At 46.8% G+C, this 19674-nt stretch overlaps 1 protein-coding gene across 1 annotated transcript in view; it reads left to right on the top strand.

Moving 5' to 3' along the window:
- Window positions 1–19674, top strand: part of HEATR9 (HEAT repeat containing 9) — a 74419-nt gene that overhangs the window by 35571 nt on the left and 19174 nt on the right. Inside the window, exons 8-13 of the mRNA XM_030206635.1 lie at window positions 459–515; window positions 3828–3888; window positions 10156–10286; window positions 10882–11070; window positions 12874–12966; window positions 14898–15017. Of these exons, the coding sequence (XP_030062495.1) occupies window positions 459–515; window positions 3828–3888; window positions 10156–10286; window positions 10882–11070; window positions 12874–12966; window positions 14898–15017 (651 nt within the window). The remainder of the gene's footprint in view (window positions 1–458; window positions 516–3827; window positions 3889–10155; window positions 10287–10881; window positions 11071–12873; window positions 12967–14897; window positions 15018–19674) is intronic.

The following is a 19674-nucleotide window of genomic DNA, read 5'->3' as shown; positions in this document are numbered from 1 at the left end:
CCTGATATAAATGCTGACACACAACTAATGGCGTTTGGGCATATAAATGATTCTATAACATTGCACCTAACTTCCAGGAATGCCCCCTTTGGAGTTGCATGCCATAAAATTTAGGCACACAAGTTAGAGAACAGGGCGCAGGGCAGATCCGCACGTAAATCGTAAATGACTGCCATTTAACACCAATTATTGATTGATAATGGCTTATTAATTAGTTTGCGTGCAGATCTGGGATCCACGCCCTAATTTGTGTGCCCAATTTTGGGCAACCTCTATAGAGTCCAGGGGATTGTGCATAGTTTTATCTTTCAGTGCACCTCCTTATTTACAAGTAGGTCGCCGTACAGTTTAAGAGTCATGGCAAAAATGACCCCCTCCCCCCAAATATTTCCTGCTCTGTCATGGAAGGGATGGGACCTTTTTCTGTTTCAGCATCTGTGTTTCTGTTGTCTCCTTAGGCTCTGGGTTACCTCGGCTGCAGGAATGACTTTGTACTTTCAGCGCTGCATCAGGCAGTAGGTATAAATAACTCCTCATCGTAAGCCAGTCTCCCTTTCTTGTGCTGAGTATTTATTGCGTTGTAGACATCTTTGCAGAGCAAGAATTAAAAATAATCCTGAGGGACTATGAGGAGGGTATGGAGAAGAGACCTCTCTCAAAAGTCACAGTGCAGCCCAGGAAAATAAGGGTCCGGTGACGGCTTTTGATATACTGGGCTGCTGTTAATATCCTGGGGCACACTCAGTGTCAGCATCCCAGGGCTGTGGTTAGTAGAAACACCCAAGGGAATTGTTTAGTGTTTTATCCTAGAGAGACTGTTCCTAATTCAGAACCAAGAGAATAATTAGTTTTACCATCCAAGGGAGATGGTTAGAGCCTGAAATGCAAAGACATTTTATGTTTAGTGGAGGACAAGTGCCTTGTCTGTGAATTTTTAGAGATACATTCTTGCTGACCTGTCCAGCACTGTGGGGTGAATTCAAGAAAGGTCACCTAAAGTTAAGCGCCAAGGAATGAATTCTATATGTGGCACTGAAAAAAGCGCTTTAAAGTTGGGCGTGGTTTATATAGAATAACGCTTATGCCTGGGAATTGGCACCAACTGAAACGTGATAACAAATGTATGCGCCAAAATTAGGCTCAAAACCCCTCTTATTCTATAATAGTGTGTGTAAATGCTAGGAATCCTCTCGTTCCACCATGTCCCCCCCCCCCCCCCCCCATTGTGCACCCCTTTTTTAAAAATACTTGAGCGTAAAATTTAGGCATGGGTCCTGCGCCTAAATTTATGCACGTAAATTCCAATTAAATCTAATTAGTGCCAATAATTGCTTGTTAAAAAGCCAGTTATTGGTGCTAATTAGCTTGTTTAATGAAATTGCATGCACTAATTGAGCACATGCCCAAATTTGCACACACTATTTTTATAGAATTACTAGAGGAACCATGCCTGTTTCCTCAACATTGGAACGGGCCCTAGGAAGGCTGTCATGTGCTTTTTTTTTTCTCTCTCCCCTGCCCTCCCCTCCATGTCCAGCAATTCTTCCCTCCCCTCCATGTCCAGCAATTTTTCTCTCCCCTCCCCTCCATGTCCAGTGATTCTCCTCTTCCCTCCCATCCGTGTCTCGCGATTCTCTCCTCTACTGTCCTCCCATCTCATCCATGTCCATCAATTCTCCTCTGCCCTGCCCTCCCTCTCCTCGATGTCCCGCGATTCTCTTCTCCCCTCGATTTGTACCTGAATGTTCTCTGGCTGCTGGTGCTGGCTTCCGTTCCGTTCATAACATCCCTCCTGACGTCAGCTCGCCTCCAGCGTTCCCTTCCCTCTCACAGTTCCGCCCTCTGACATAATTACATCTTGACGCGAGGGCGGGGCAGTGAGAGGGAATGGAACGTTGGAGGCTGGCTGACGTCAGGAGATGTTACGAACCCAGGCAACCAGACATGGAATTTTGGAGGTGCAAATTATTATATAGGATAGGCAAATGTTTGGACGCTAATTATCAGTTATGCAACAGCATTTCCATAGGGAGCAGCCATTCTAGAATACTAGCGTAAGTTTGCATTTACGCACCTAACTTGAGGTGCGAGCACTTATGCCAGATCAGAGGCTGGTGTAAGTGCTTCCACCTACCAGGGCCACCAAGAGACACCGCTGGGCCTGGGGCAAAAAATGTGCCCCTGCCTACCCACTGCTGCCATCTCCGCCTCTGCCTCCCTGCCGCTGACTCCCCCGCTGCCTGCCCACTGCTGTCACCGCACCCCTTTCTGGTTTAATATTTCTCTTCCTTCCCTCCTCCAATCAGCGGGTTGGATGGGTGGGCACTACAACCCCCCCCCCCCCATATGCGCATGCGTCTGTCCAGCACATTTAAAGTTATCGGCGCTGCCTCCACTCACCTTCTCCCACCGTGGCGCTGCCTCCTCTTCTGTACTTCATGGTCTCCGTCTCCCACCCCCGCGGCATCTCTCTATCGGCACTGCCTGCCTGACAGCTGACAGACGCGGCGCGACGACGTCCTGCTCTGGGACCTTCCCTCTGCCGCGAGCAATCCTCCCTGCGTAAACAGGAAGTTGAATCAACGCGGCAGAGGGAAGGCCCCGGAGCAGGAGGACGTCGCGCCGCGTCTGTCAGCTGTCAGGCAGGCAGCGCTGATAGCAAATTGAAAGCGCTGCCGTGAGGGTGGGAGACAGAGACCGTGAAGTGCAGGAGAGGAGGCAGCGCTACGGTGGGGGTGGGAGAAGGTGAGGATGGGCCTGAGACAAAACTGGGTGGGCCTGGGCCCATCCAGGCCCACCTGTAGCTACGCCCCTGGTCAGAGGAGGTGAGACAAAGCAGAAAGAACATGTCCAAGGCCAGGCCCTGACGCCTACCTGCATGTACTCTATAATTGGCCTGGAACCTCCTGGTTTTTTTGGTAGCTAAGAACCTGGTTGAACGTACTACTTTTTCTCCATTGCACACTTATTTTATTTTATTTGTTCAGAAAATTAGCTTTGGGAGCAGAAAGAGAATTATTAACCTAGTGGTACATTTAGTTAACAGAATAATGGAGAGCAGAGAGAAATAAAATATTACCAGAAGGCTTCAGCTACATAGAGCATTGAAAAGTATTGATGCGGCATCCTTTTAAAATGACAAGGAAACAGCATTGAAAGATGCTTTGTTTTGTGTCATTTTCCAAATCAAAATGACACATAAAACAAATGTTTTTTAGTTTAGCACGTGCTAAAGTGAAACAAATCGGAGGAGTGGCCTAGTGGTTAGGATGGTTGCTATTCCACTAGCAACATTCCATGTAGAAGGCTGCGCAGGCTTCTGTTTCTGTGAGTCTGACGTCCTGCACGTACGTGCAGGACGTCAGACTCACAGAAGCAGAAGCCTGCGCGGCCACATTGGTGATCTGCAAGGGCCGACTTCTACACGGAATGTTGCTAGTGGAATAGCAACATTCCATGTAGAATCTCAAATAGTAGCAACAGTGGAGGAGTGGCCTAGTGGTTAGGGTGGTGGACTTTGCTCCTGAGGAACTGAGTTCAATTCCCACCTCAGGCACAGGCAGCTCCTTGTGACTCTGGGCAAGTCACTTAACCTTCCATTGCCCCATGTAAGCCGCATTGAGCCTGCCATGAGTGGGAAAGCGCGGGGTACAAATGTAACAAAAAAAAAAAATAGAAAAAAAGTCCTGAAATACATTGAAAATAAACTTCCATTTTTCCATGCACATGCCTAAGGGAAGGGGATGTTGGGGGTGGGGTTGGGTTTTCTTTTGGGATTCCTTTCTTGGAATCTGACCCGGCCTGTTGTTGTTGTTCTGTCCTTACAGCTGCAGGTGAGCCAGGCACCCAGTGTCAGATATGAAGCGCTCAAAGCCCTGACCCTGCTGGGTGAGTGAAAGCTTTTCATGTAATTGAAGCAGCGGGTCAGTCTCCTCCTAACTGTTACTCCCTGTCCCAGGAGTTGGGAGATGAGCTCTGAAAAATCCAATTCCTGATCCGATGCATCTCTAGACAGAAGTATTTAGAGGGAAGGAAGGGTTGCAAATTTCTTGTAGAACAATGCAAGCAAGCACTTTCTCCCTTCCTGCAGCAGGCCCAAACCCTCCAGCTTCTAACCCTCCCATTTTAAAAGCTGTGCCAAACCTTGGCATGGTTAATTCGCTGCTGGCACCATGTTCTCGGCCTTCTGATACTGCTGCCACTGCTATGTCCACTTTCTGGGCCACCTGGCCTCACTTTGAGGCCACCACTGTTTCTACCTCCTTCGGGTGTCTCCAGAGATGGCACTTACCCCCCCCCCCCCCCCCCCCCACGGAGAAACAGTGGCATATTTATTTAAGGTGAATGTGCTGTGTATTCACCCCCTGTCAGACCTGGCCCCTTGTCCATGCCTTAAAATCATCACCTGGGCAGTGGTAGTGGTGCTCATAGGCTGCCAACGGCCTGCACTGAGACTTTCTCTCTGAAGGGGAGGGGGGCCAGAGTTTAAAGTTGACCGAATCCTGCCTCCCTCGCCCTCCTATTAAAATTAATTCTACAGTCTGGAAGAATTCCAGGCAAAAGAAACTTTTATGGACATTTCCACTGGGCTCATAACAAGTTTTGACGAAACAAACAGCGTTTTGATGTCCAAGTATAGAGAAAGACAATTCCTACGACATCTGATGGAATATCAGTAACGATGGATAATATCTATACGATTTAATACTATACTAGCCGTTGAGCCCGTAAAAACGGGCTGGTATTGGGGTTTTCCTTCCTTCCTTCCCCCCCCCCCCCCCGTGAGGTCGCCACCGCTACCGTTCCCCCCCCCCCGGAGTCGCCACTGCCGCCATCCCTCCACCCGGCCCGGGCCCTCTCGCTCTCCGCTACTAAACTTACACATCCATTCGCCGGAACGCAGCACGCACATCAGCTGAGCTGCCGTCGGCCCTTCCTTCTCTGCCTGTGTCCCGCCCTCCTGTGACGTAACGTCAGCGAGGGCGGGACAAAGGCAGGGAAGGAAGGCCGACGGCAGCTCAGCTGATGTGCGTGCTGCGTTCCGGCATATGGATGTGTAAGTTTAGTAGCGGAGAGAGAGGGCCCGGGCTGGGGGTGTGTGTGTGTGTGGGGGGGGGGGGGTAACGGTAGCGGCGACCTCGGGTGGGCAGGTGGGGGGGAGCGGTATCAACCTCGGCGGCGCAGTTTCCCTCTCTGTCCCGCCCTCGTCATCACGTATTGACGCGGGGGCGGGACAGAGAGGGAAGTCTCTACTGCGCATTTGCGAGTGAGTCGGTCACTCGCCGTTTATATGTTTGATGGGACAACAGATACTATTTACGATAAGATATGTCAAGATAGTCAAATATGAATGTCCAGTTGATATGTGAAGATTTAATATGGTTTTAAGAATTTATTAGGAAATCATATTTAGATTGAAGTGGTTGAATGATAGAATGATTGAAAGTGTATGTGATCTGTTTTATTGGATGTATGTGATATATATATAAAAATACTTTTTGAGATAATAAAGTTGGCATTAGATTTAAGAAGAAAACGGTTGTTTTTAATATTAAATATATATATATACAGTGGGGGAAATAAGTATTTGATCCCTTGCTGATTTTGTAAGTTTGCCCACTGACAAAGACATGAGCAGCCCATAATTGAAGGGTAGGTTATTGGTAACAGTGAGAGATAGCACATCACAAATTAAATCCGGAAAATCACATTGTGGAAAGTATATGAATTTATTTGCATTCTGCAGAGGGAAATAAGTATTTGATCCCCCACCAACCAGTAAGAGATCTGGCCCCTACAGACCAGGTAGATGCTCCAAATCAACTCGTTACCTGCATGACAGACAGCTGTCGGCAATGGTCACCTGTATGAAAGACACCTGTCCACAGACTCAGTGAATCAGTCAGACTCTAACCTCTACAAAATGGCCAAGAGCAAGGAGCTGTCTAAGGATGTCAGGGACAAGATCATACACCTGCACAAGGCTGGAATGGGCTACAAAACCATCAGTAAGACGCTGGGCGAGAAGGAGACAACTGTTGGTGCCATAGTAAGAAAATGGAAGAAGTACAAAATGACTGTCAATCGACAAAGATCTGGGGCTCCACGCAAAATCTCACCTCGTGGGGTATCCTTGATCATGAGGAAGGTTAGAAATCAGCCTACAACTACAAGGGGGGAACTTGTCAATGATCTCAAGGCAGCTGGGACCACTGTCACCACGAAAACCATTGGTAACACATTACGACATAACGGATTGCAATCCTGCAGTGCCCGCAAGGTCCCCCTGCTCCGGAAGGCACATGTGACGGCCCGTCTGAAGTTTGCCAGTGAACACCTGGATGATGCCGAGAGTGATTGGGAGAAGGTGCTGTGGTCAGATGAGACAAAAATTGAGCTCTTTGGCATGAACTCAACTCGCCGTGTTTGGAGGAAGAGAAATGCTGCCTATGACCCAAAGAACACCGTCCCCACTGTCAAGCATGGAGGTGGAAATGTTATGTTTTGGGGGTGTTTCTCTGCTAAGGGCACAGGACTACTTCACCGCATCAATGGGAGAATGGATGGGGCCATGTACCGTACAATTCTGAGTGACAACCTCCTTCCCTCCGCCAGGGCCTTAAAAATGGGTCGTGGCTGGGTCTTCCAGCACGACAATGACCCAAAACATACAGCCAAGGCAACAAAGGAGTGGCTCAGGAAGAAGCACATTAGGGTCATGGAGTGGCCTAGCCAGTCACCAGACCTTAATCCCATTGAAAACTTATGGAGGGAGCTGAAGCTGCGAGTTGCCAAGCGACAGCCCAGAACTCTTAATGATTTAGAGATGATCTGCAAAGAGGAGTGGACCAAAATTCCTCCTGACATGCGTGCAAACCTCATCATCAACTACAGAAGACGTCTGACCGCTGTGCTTGCCAACAAGGGTTTTGCCACCAAGTATTAGGTCTTGTTTGCCAGAGGGATTAAATACTTATTTCCCTCTGCAGAATGCAAATAAATTCATATACTTTCCACAATGTGATTTTCCGGATTTAATTTGTGATGTGCTATCTCTCACTGTTACCAATAACCTACCCTTCAATTATGGGCTGCTCATGTCTTTGTCAGTGGGCAAACTTACAAAATCAGCAAGGGATCAAATACTTATTTCCCCCACTGTATATATATCCTATATAATAAAACTCACCCTCAACGTTCTGAGGACACTGACGTCACTGTCAGTACCTGCGGGCACTTCCTTCCGGTTCGAAGGGTTCGTGGTGGTGAAGCCACCAAAATTGCTGTGTCTGGGCCCCGCCCTCGCGTCAAACGTGATGACGTCGAGGGCGGAGCAATGGCGTCAGTGGCTTTACAACCAACAAGGACTCGGGAGATGAAGGTGGCGTGCGTTGACGAGGTCCGGAACAATGGCAGTCAGTGGCTTCACAACGCCGAAGGGGTGGGTGGGGGGGGGGGGAGTTCGGGAGGAAAACCTTGCTAGCGCCCGTTTCATTTGCTCCAGAAACGGGCATGTTTTACTAGTGTGTATATATATATATATATATATATATTTAGCAATGCTCAACAGTTAGTTAACGATGTTGAATGTATGTTTTCACTGCTCACCACCGCCTCCACTGTTAGGTTCCCTTTCAGTAGATCTAAACATAAATTTTCTGAATAGTGAATGAATATCACTGCTATGAAGAGAATTTTGGGTTATCACCTTTGCCCTGCCCTAATTCCATATCAGCCCAAGTGGTTAGATGGGTTTCAAAAAGGTGCAGCCCTTATTTGGCCTCTTGACCCCTAGTGATAATACTGGGAGACTACTAGCAGGGGTCAACCACACTATTTTGAACCCTGAGCCTGATGGAGCAGGAGCAACTGGGGATCACTCTTGCACCCCCCCCCCCCCCCCTCTAGACACCGGGAAAACTCCCTGGTAGGTCTCAAGAGGAATGGGGAAAGGGATGTATCAGGGAACAGAGGGTTGCTCTTGAGTGCCGGCTTGTTTGAGAGGCTTCCCTTGAGCAATGGGCCACAGGGAGGCAAAATATTTGCATCTCATTATTATGTAACACGTATTGCGCGTAAAAGTGTGTTAATTTCAAAGAATGCAGGATTTTGCTGTTTACTGTGTTTATGTGGTAAAAATCCAACACTATTCCCGTAATGCATACTAGTGTAAATCCCCACAAAGTTAGATGTTCAAATTTTCAGTAAATGGCAGCCAAATTTGGGCACCGGAAAAACATAGGCACGGGGTGTTATTCTATAAAGAGCATTCCGAGTTGAGTGCTTTTATAGAATTTTATTTTATTTGTCGCATTTGTATCCCACTTTTTCCCACCTATTTGCAGGCTCAATGTGGCTTACATCTTGCCGGTCAAGGCGGTCGCCTAGACCGGTATGGAAACAGATACAATTTGATGTTAGGGTCGGGTAAAACTAATATGCTCAGGTGCCTAGGGATCAAGGATAGGAGGTAATATGAGGTGTCCAGTGCAGCTTGTGGTTTGCTGCGTTGCAGATTGGAGGCATCTAGGTTAGATTGGTGGGGAATGCTTTCCTGAACAGTTAGGTCTTTAATTTTTATTTATTTATTTGTTGCATTTGTATCCCACATTTTCCCACCTATTTGCAGGCTCAATGTGGCTTACATTGTACCGTAATGGCGATCGCCAGTTCCGGATCAAGAAATACATAGTGGTATTGTAGTAAAGTTCGTACAAGACAAAGTAAATTAAGCAGTCAAGTGTTAAAAGATTTTTTACCGGGGTAAGAAATCAAGTGGTATTGCATTAAAGTTCAGTAATTGACAGTGAGGGTGAAGTAGTCAAGTATTGATGATCTCCTGAAGTCTAAATGGTCGTAAATTGATTTCACAGTCTTTGGGAGTACATTCCATAATTGGGTGCTTATGTAGGAGAAGTTTGATGCATAGGTTAGTTTGTATTTGAGACCTTTGCAGTTCGGGTAGTGGAGATTTAAGTAGGTGCGTGATGCTCTAGTTCTGTTTCTGACTGGAATATCTGGAATGGTGCTTAGAGCCTATTCCTGTGCTCAGATTTGGGTGTTGGTATTTATGCATTTTGAAACCTTGTTTAGATGCCGATGCCCGACTCTTGGCATTGTGGCATGGGAATGGCAGTATTCGATGGCACCATGCACAATTTTTTGGACCTCCCCTACTCTGCCCCTGGTCACTTCCCCTTTTGAGTTACGTGCTAGGAGATTTAGGCGTGTGGGGTTATAGTATCGCGCACAGGAAGATGCACCAACCGGGCCACCGATTCAGTACTGCATTAATACGACAATGGACGGAACCAAAATAAGTTCCATCGCCCAATCCGTGCCAAACACTTCCCATGTTTACCTGAGACAACTATAAACACATAAAGCCTGTCTAACTCAAGACAAATATTGATCCTGTTCTTCTATATAAATTGTAACCTAGCTCTATACAAACTGTTAACCAATTTACTTGTTCTATATAAACTGTAACCACCTCGCCCCCCGATTCTTGTAAGCCACACTGAACCTACCAATAGGTGGGAAAATGTGGGATACAAATGCGTAAATAAATACAGCAATTTATTGCTAGTTAATGGCTTGTTAGCTAATTAATTTGCGTGCTCATCTTCAATCAGTGCCCAAATTTGGACATCATATATAGAATCCAGAGGATAGTGACCATGTGACTGAATATTAATCTCAGATACGTGAACACTGCATCAATGATTTTATGGTGAGAATACTAAAAGGAAACTTTAAGACAATCCAGATCAAAATGATTAAATATTTTGACACTCACCAGACAGGACTTAACAAAGATCTGGGTTTCCTATCACATTATAAACCATAAAATTCTTCTGCTTTGTCACCCTTCTTATCACCATGCATCTCTCCCTGTCTCATCCACCCAGCTCCCCCCTGTTTTTCACCTTACCTACCCCACTCTCTTCCTGTGAGACAGTCATTGAAATGCCTTTGTGTTTCACTTATATATACTGATGTTTGCCAGCATTTGCTTATTTCTGATCTAAAGAAGAAGGGTTACTTTTGAAAGCTAATCAAAAAATGCATTGCTAGTCCAATAAAAAAAAAGGTATCATCTTCTTTTCTCCGTTTTGTTTTATTTCTATTTATTTCCTTTTGTGTTGCGAGCAGGTTGTCTGCAGGCTGCTGTTGTGAAGGAAATGATCTCCTGTTTCAGGGGTGGCACCAAGGAGCTTATTATGGACATTCTAATTGCCCTTAAAACCACTTTGCAAAGATGGCTTCAAGACACCAGATCTCAGGTAACATGTATCTGACTCCTGCCAGAGAATGTTTACACAGACACACATACCTGCATGTGTGTGCTTTCTGCCATATTCCTGCACTTTACAAAACCAGAACACTGTACCAGTGATTTTATGGTAAGAATCCTAAAAGTGAACTTTAAAACAATACAGGAACGTAAGTCCTTTTGAAGTCAGAATGATTAAATATTTTGACACCCACCAGACAGGACTTAACAAAGATCTGGGTTTTCTAGCCCATTATAAACCATAAAATTGTACTGCTTTGTCACCCTCTTTATCTCCATGCATATCTCCCTGTCCCTCATCCACCCGGCTCTCCCTGTCTCTCACCTAACCCACCCTCATCCTGTTAGACTGTCACTGAAATGTTTTGATGTTTCACTTATATATACTGTCATCTACCAACATTTGCTTATTTCTGATCTGATGAAGAAGGGCAACCTTCAAAAGCTAATCAAGAAATGTATTACGTTATGTCCAATAAAAAAGGTATCATCTTATTTTCTTTTCCATGTTTTATTTTGTTTTATTTCTATTGATTGCCATATTCCAGCATTTCCGTTCCACTTTAATACATTCTTGCTCCTAGGGTGAGTCCTTGGAGAATGAGCCCAGCTTGACCAACGCCCTGCTCCAACTGCTGACCTCAAAAGACCACCTTGATGATGTTTCCCTGGAGGCAGCCATCTGTCTCGCACACCTGGCAACCAGGAATGAGGCTGCTTTTTCCACTCTCATGAGCTTTCTAAGTGACAGAGATATGAAGAAGAGAATGCAGGTGAATTTCCAGCTTGGCCCAGGTGAAGCCGAAATTCACACATGCAGTACCACATACGGCCAAGTGTCAGCAGGGTGAGATGCATGCAAGTGGGAGGGGAGTGTGATTATATGCAGGAAAGGTGACACTGCTGCTAAGGACATACATATGTGTATGTATTTTTGTGTATCTATCTATCTATCTATCTATCTATCTATCTATATATATCTATATCTATCTATCTCTATATATCTATCTATCTATATCTATATCTATATCTATATCTATCTATCTCTATATATCTATCTATCTATATCTATATCTATATCTATATATCTATATATCTATCTATCTATATATATATATATATATATATAATAAAATGCACCTCCAACATTCTGAAGCTGACTGCATGGCTGAGGCATTCCTGCTCTCTGTATCCATCTCCTGAATTGACATCACCTACTTCCGGGTTCGTCACAAGCAGAAGTGACCAACTACATGAGGTTTCTCGGCTTCAGAATGTTGGAGGTGCATTCTATTAAATAGGATTGGTCAGTTCCTTGAAGCACAGCCAGAGCTCAGCATCCTGCACAGTAATGCTCAGACGCCAAAGAGAAAGAGGGGGGGCCTGACACCAGAGAGGGGGGGGGGTAGGTATCTCTGTCACACACACACTCTCTCTCTCTCTCTCACAGTCAATGCCTTTCTCTCTTTCACTCTCACACACTGTCTCTCACACACTCTATGTCTCACACTGTATCACATTCACTCTCTATGTGTCACACAGTCACTCACACACTCTCTTGGTCTCATACACTCAGTCTCACAGAGAGTCTGTGTCTCACACACTCTCTCTCTCGCACACACTGTATCTGTGTGAAACACACTCTCTCTCTCACACTGTCTCACATAAGCACTTGCGCGCACTCTCATTCTCACACACACACACTCTCTCTCACAGACACACTTGCACCCAGACTCTCTCTCTCTCACACACTCGCACATTCACTCTCTCTCTCACACACAGTCACTCTCACATACACTCTCTCAAACATACACACTCTGAGGAAAACCTTGCTAGCGCCCGTTTCATTTGTGTCAGAAATGGGCCTTTTTTACTAGTATATATATATATATAAGATAGATAGATATATGCTTACCTACCTCTCCCAGTGCTCTCCACTGACATTAGGGTGGCCATATTTTAGGATGCTTGGATCCACTGCATGCAGGGCCTTTCCCTTTTGGTTTTCAGGGATGTGGTATGGTATGGTAGGTACCCCTGTGAGTGACTTATAGGGGATGCCAGAAGTGTGATGCTTTCCACACCAGGCTGCGAGTAGAGCAGGTTACCAGTGCTGCCTCCAGCCATCCCAAAGCATAGAGGGTTAAGTGACTTGCCCAATGCCACACGGAGCTACAGTGGGATTTGAATTTGGGCCTTTTGGTTCCCAGCCCACCGTTCTAACCATTAGAAAGGACAAGCGACGCTACCAAATCAAAATTTGTTATCCTGATGTTGAACGTAGTTGCCAAAAATACATAGTTGATTACATCCTGTGCCCGTCCCAAAGATCTTAATCAACTTGCATGTGCCTACAGGATAATATTATGTAAATTCATACACTAGCGAGAACAAGTAACCCTTCGGGTCCTTTTTTAAAGGTAATTAAGTCAGTCAGTGCTCTAATACGTAATGGGGAAATTATTCCACTTACTGGGGCTGGTGATCGAAAAAGTGCTATTCCTAATCGACAGAGGTACAGTGGCCAAAGCGGGGCATCTTTCTTTTGGGTCCTGACTCATGTTGCTATTCTGCAGGCTCTCAGTACCTTGGTGATGTGCGTTGGACTCCACGATGCTGTTACTATCCAGGCAGCCTTAGACCAACTCACCCAGTCCAAAGTGTACAAGGTAAAGAAATGAAGTAGGCACTCAGGGTGATGGCCCTTGAGCAGTGTCGTACCAGGGACCAGGCAAATGGTGCAGCCCACTATCTCTTCTCACTGGAGGTGGGGAGGAATAGGAGCTGGGCGAGTCACACAGGATGCAACCATAGTTCAGTATGGTCCTGCTCTTGAGAAAGATTAAGAAAGATTACTCTAGCACAGTGGTTCTCAATCTGGTCCTCAGCTCATATCTAGCCAGTCAGGTCTTCAGGATGCCCACAATGAATATGCATAGTAGATGACGGCAGAGAAAGACCTGTACGGTCCATCTAGTCTGCCCAACAAGATACACTCATATGTGCTACTTTATGTGTATACCTGACTTTGATTTGTATCTGCCATTTTCAGGGCACAGACCGTAGAAGTCTGCCCAGCACTAGCCCCTCCTCCCAACCACTAGCCCTGCCTCCCACCACCGGCTCTGCCACCAAATCTCTGCTAAGCTACTGAGGATCTGTTCCTTCTGAACAGGATTCCTTTGTTTATCCCACGCATTTTTGAATTCTGTTACCGTTTTCATTTCCACCACCTCCTGCGGGAGGGCATTCCAAGTATCTGCCACTCTCTCCGTGAAAAAATACTTCCTGACATTTTTCTTGAGTCTGCCCCCCTTCAATCTCATTTCATGTCCTCTAGTTCTACCACCTTCCCATCTCCGGAAAAGGTTCGTTTGCGGTTTAAAACCTTTCAAATATTTGAACGTCTGTATCATATCACCCCTGTTTCTCCTTTGCATTCACTACCTCCATTCTTTGCAAATCTATCTCATGCATATTCATTGTGGGTATCCTGAAAACCTGACTGATAGGTGTGTCTTGAGGACTGGTTGAGAACCCCTGTTCTAGCAGAAAGACTCTCCTCCCCCCCCCTGTCAAAAAGGCAGATGTAAATCAAAACAAATGGAAGACAGCAGTGAGGTTGCTGGGATTCATCTCAGGATGCCTAGAGTGAAGGGCCCAGTTCCCAGTTTTACTTATCCCGAAGGAAGATGGCTTTGGTTTTCTGTAATTATGTTCACATCACAATTCTGAACCACAGAACATAGTAACATACTATAGTAACATAGTAGATGACGGCAGAAAAAGACCTGCATGGTCCATCCAGTCTGCCCAATCAGATAAACTCATATGTGCTACTTTTTGTGTATACCTTACCTTGATTTGTACCTGTCCTTTTCAGGGCACAGACCGTGTAAGTCTGCCCAGCACTATCCCCGCCTCCCAACCACCAGCCCCGCCTCCCACCACCGGCTCTGGCACAGACCGTATAAGTCTGCCCAGCACTATCCCCGCCTCCCACCACCGACTCTGGCACAGACCGTATAAGTCTGCCCAGCACTATCCCCACCTCCCAACCACCAGTCCCGCCTCCCACCACCGGCTCTGGCACAGACCGTATAAGTCTGCCCAGCACTATCCCCGCCTCCCACCACCGACTCTGGCACAGACCGTATAAGTCTGCCCAGCACTATCCCCACCTCCCAACCACCAGTCCCGCCTCCCACCACCGGCTCTGGCACAGACCGTATAAGTCTGCCCAGCACTATCCCCGCCTCCCGCCACCGGCTCTGCCACCCAAACCAGAATTTTCCTTTTCCTTGGTTGGGCAGTGCCTTGCATTGTGCCGAAGGGAGGAAAGATTCGAGGTGAGTTGCATTCAGGTGTAGTAGGTATTTCCCTGTTCCTGGAAGGTTTACAATGTAAGTTTGTACCTTATGCAATGGAGGATTAATTGACTTTGGCTAAGATCACAAGCAGCGCAGTGGGATTTGAACCAGGCTTCCCCAGTTCCCAGCCCATTTCTCTAACCACTAGGCTGCTCTTCTGGCTGGGTAGTGCCTTGTATTCCCTTGGAATGTTCTTTCCTCTCACTAGACTGTTATCTGTGTCACTCCAGCATCGAGTGGAAGCCTCCTATCTGCTGATCTCCATAGGCTTGCAGCAAATCAGACAGGAAGGCCTGGAGTGGAAGGTGTTTGATTTGCTAAGGGAGAAGCTGTACATGGATCCAGTACTGGTGAGCACTGCAGGATGGCAGGAAAGAGGAGACAATCAAAATTTCCATTTAGGAGTTAATTCTGTACAGGCAGGGGTGGACTGACCATTGGAGCAACTGGGATAGTGCCTGAGGACTAGGGGGCCTGGGGGCTCTCTTTCCACTCCCCCTGCCCCCCCCCCCCCCCCCCGCACACTACAGCCCTCCGAGCCTCTTCAGGGACAGCCTGCTGCTTCTGCTATTCTGTCCAGTGCTGCCGTGTTTTGAAAAATGGCTGCAGAGACTCCCTGCAGCAGTCTCGCAAGACTACTGCGGGGAGTCTCAGCACCTATTTTGAAAATATGACGGCACCGGGCAGAATAGCGGTAGTGGGCAGGAAAGTGTGGGGATCTTTCCTGCCCCCGAAGAAACCACTAGACCACCAGGGCCTTTACAAGGTGGGGGCTGAGTCTCAGAGGGGTGTGTGTGGGGGGGGGGGGGGAATGACCTTTACTGTCCGGGGGTCTAGATCACTGTCAGTCCCCCCAAGTCATCTAAAGTTAGGCTCTGAGATGCTGCATGGTAACCCCTAGATTCTCTATAGGATGCCGAAATTTGGGCGCAGATTCCAGATCTGCATGTAAACGAATTAGTCAGTTAGGTGCTAACAATCAATTACTGGTGTTAACAAGAGCTTAATGGGCCATAATTAGGCGTTATTCACAGATCTGTCCTACACCCTATTTTATAGCATGCAGCGGCGTACCAAGGGCGGGGCAGGTCCGCCCCGGGTGCACGCTGCTGGAGGGTGCAGAGAGCAGCCGCGTGCCTGTCAGCTCCGCTGGTTCCCTGCTCCCTCTGCCCCGGAACAGGTTACTTCCTGTTCCGGGGCAGAGGGAGCCGAGAGCTGTGCGGCTGCTCCCAGCAGCTAAAAATGCACCTGGGGGGGGGGGGGGGGGGGGTTGATGCGCCGGGGGGGGGGGGGGGGGTGTGAGCATCGGCAATCCGCCCCGGGTGGAAGCCGACCTAAGATCGTCACTCATAGCACGCACACCTAAATTTCATAGCGTTCAGTTCCAAAGGGGGCGTGGTCATGGGAGGGGCATTCCCATAATTTAGGCATGGTGTTAAAGAATAGCTACATTTCTGCACCTAACAACCATTAGTTGGGCATCAGCACTTACACCAGGTTTTGAAAGGCGTAAATGCTCGCACCCAAAGTTAGGCATGAAATGCACAGTAAGCTAGTATTTTATGAAAGACGCTCTAGACTGAGCACGCTTTTCAGAATACTAGCGTAGCATGGCTCATCCCAGTGCCTAATTTTGGGCACCATTCATTGATGCACCAGTATTCTGTCCTGTTAGAGAAAGCTGGAACTACCTTCCTTCCCTTGCCTGACCTACTGAGGGGCACGATCACTCTCTTACACACTATGGGGTCCTTTCAAGAAAGGTCGCCTAAAGTTAGATGCCAAATTATTTCGTGCTAAACATAAGAACATAAGCACCGCCATACTGGGAAAAGACCAAGGGTCCATCAAGCCCAGCATCCTGTCTCCGACAGTGGCCAATCCAGGCCTCAAGAACCCGGCAAAAACCCCAAAACAAAACAAAACAAAAATTTAAATGAATAATGTTTAATGGACTTTTCCTTCAGGAATCTGTCCAAACCCCCTTTAAACTCAGCAAGGCCAACTGCTGTCACTACATTCTCCGGCAACGAGTTCCAGAGTCTAACTACGCGCTGAGTAAAGAAAAACTTTCTCCTATTTGTTTTAAATCTACCACATTCTAGCTTCATCTTATGTCCCCTGGTTCTATTATTGTTAAAAAGTGTGAACAAACGCTTCGCGTCTGTCCGCTCCATTCCACTCATTATCTTGTAGACTTCTGTCATATCACCCCTCAGCAAGTTCTGTATTGAAAATTACACATGTATTTGCTGTTCTACAACACTAGCTTTAGTCGGCACTTAGGCGCGAGCATTTACGTCACGTCAATAGCAGGCATAAAAGTTCACCAGTAAAAACAACATATCATTCGTAAAGTAGCTATGCTTATTTTAAGGCTTTCCATTTAGGCACACCTGATTACCTATCCTGTCTCACAATCCCGTACTCTCCGGTCAGACTTTCTCCGTTCACTCAATAATCATCTTCTGGTTCTTCCAGGTCCTAAACGTGCTCAGCTTGAATCAGCTGGACACTCTGCCTTCTTTTTTTCTTGCTCCTTTTATCTGGCATGGGCTTCCCCTCTGTCTTTGCTGTATTCTCTCTTTTAAATAGGTCAAAGGTGAATTTAAAAACAGGCATTTTCCTGATGCCTTTGGCTAGAGTAGTGGATTAGGGTCCCCAGTGACAGAGGGGCATAATCGAACGGCGCCGGCCAAATAGCTGGCCGGCCATCTTCGGGGCCGGCTCTGCAAGGGGGCGGAGCCAACTGTATTTTCGAAATACGGTTGGGGCCGGCTAAATTGATCGCCAGGTGTAGTTTTTCAGCCATAATGGAAACCGGGCCCGGCCATCTCAAATCCAGCGAAATGCAAGGCATTTGGTTGTGGGAGAAGACCAGCATTTGTAGTGCACTGGCCCCCCTCACATGCCAGGACACCAACCAGGCACCCTAGGGGGCACTTCTAAAAATTAAAAAAAAAATAGCTCCCAGGTACATAGCTCCCTTATCTTGTGTGCTGAACCCCCCAAATCCCCCCAAAACCCACTACCCACAACTGTACACCACTACCATCGCCCTTAGGGATGAAGGGGGGCACCTACATGTGGGTACAGTGGGTTTTGGGGGGGGGGGTTGGGAGGGCTCCCATTTACCACCACAAGTGTAACAGGTAGGGGGGGATGGGCCTGGGTCCACCTGCCTGAAGTGCACAGCACCCACTAAAAACTGCTCCAGGGACTTGCATACTGCTGCCAGGGAGCTGGGTATGACATTTCAGGCTGGCATAGAAGCTGGAAAAAGTTTTTTTTTTTTTTTTTTTTTTTTTTTGGGGGGGGGAGGCAGTTGGTGACCACTGGGGGAGTAAGGGGAGGTGATCCCCGATTCCCTCCGGTGGTCATTTGGTCAGTTGGGGCTCCTTTTTGAAGTTTGGTCATGAAAAAAAAGGGACCAAGTAAAGCCGGCGAAATGCTCGTCAAGCCTGGCTTTTTTTCCCCATTATTGGGCGAAGCCGGCCATCTCGTGAGCACGCCCCCGTCCTGCCTTCACTACCCTACTGATACGCCCCCTTGAAATTTCGCCGGCTCCACGACGGAAAGCAGTTGAACCCAGCCAAAATCGGCTTTCGATTATACCGATTTGGCCAGTTTCAGGAGATTGCCGGCCAACTCCCGATTTGTGTCGGAAGATGGCCAGGGATCTCCTTCGAAAATGAGCTGGTTAGTCTCTCTCTCTGTCTCTCTCTTTTTTTTTTTTTTAAATACAATGTTGATTTTTCCGTGCCCCTTAGTTTATCCATTTTTAAAAATTTTGTTGTATGAATGATTTTACTGTCCTATCAAAATTGTAGTTCCTTTTGTTTTTCTTATATTATGTGTTTTTAATTTGCTCTCCAGTTAGAGCGGTATAGTACATTTAATAAACCTAAATGCAGCAGTTGCCCCTGTAAATGACATTATTCTCTCCATGTGCACCTTCCGTTGCAGTTGTACCTGGTAGAAATGACGTACTAACGTTACAGAATAGTGACGAAGTGCAATTACGCACATAAGTGTAAATTAGTGCCAATCAATGTCAAAATTGCACACAGAGCATGTAAACTTTTGTGTGAGATTATAGAATGAGGGTGTGTGTGTGCCAGACTTCACAGCTCTGATACATTCCTCCAGGTCTGCCTCTCCTGCATCAGTTATGGCCTGGCCTCCACCCTTTTCCTTGGCCAATCCCAATAGTCTAAACCAGCATCCACCATTCTCGTTTCTCAGTCTCTAAATTCATTGGAGAAAGTGAAAAAGAAAAAGTACACCCTTTTGTGTCGCTCGTCAAGGTGATGAACCCCTTTCAATGGACAGCTTTGCTTCAACTTGCACCCTAGAAAGCATTAAGCATTATGAGGTCATGTAGTTATTGCTGGACTATCCGCAGAAGATCTTTCTCTGCTGGAGTCTTGATTGCGTTGCATTCTGTTTTTTGTGTGCTCACCTCTATTCTCAGTGACATAAAAGGGCAACTGGGGGAGAATATTGTATCAATAGCCAATCTTTCCCCATCATTGACATTTACAAAGCAGCAATGGCCCCTCCTTTCCTGCATCTACAATGCAGCCCTTCTTGGGTTTCCCTTGCAGGCCTAAAAGCTCCTAGGACCAGACTGTCTTTCAGGACCCACTTGCCCTACAAGTTCAACCTAGCACAACATGACACTTAGGCCCAGATGCATCAACCATACGTAAAAAAAAATCTAAAACGTTAAAGTCCTTAACGAATTTGAAAAAACGAAGCATGCACCAAAAAAACAAGTCGCACATGTTCGGTGCGGTATTGAAAAGTACAATGTATCAAAGATTAATAATCCCCATTGGTAATCGGCCCCTAAAGCATGCGCAGAGCAGCCAAGCGTTATGCTGGCTGCTCTGCACATGCCACAAACGTCCAAAACAGCAACAACAACAACAACAAAACCCAAACACGTGGCTCCCCGCTTCCCCCTGCATCAATACAAAAATAAACATACATCAAAAAAGGATC

The sequence above is a fragment of the Microcaecilia unicolor genome, chromosome 6 (assembly GCF_901765095.1).
Source record: "Microcaecilia unicolor chromosome 6, aMicUni1.1, whole genome shotgun sequence".
In the NCBI taxonomy this organism is placed as follows: Eukaryota; Metazoa; Chordata; class Amphibia; order Gymnophiona; family Siphonopidae; genus Microcaecilia; species Microcaecilia unicolor.
This window is presented reverse-complemented; position numbering and strand designations above follow the sequence as displayed.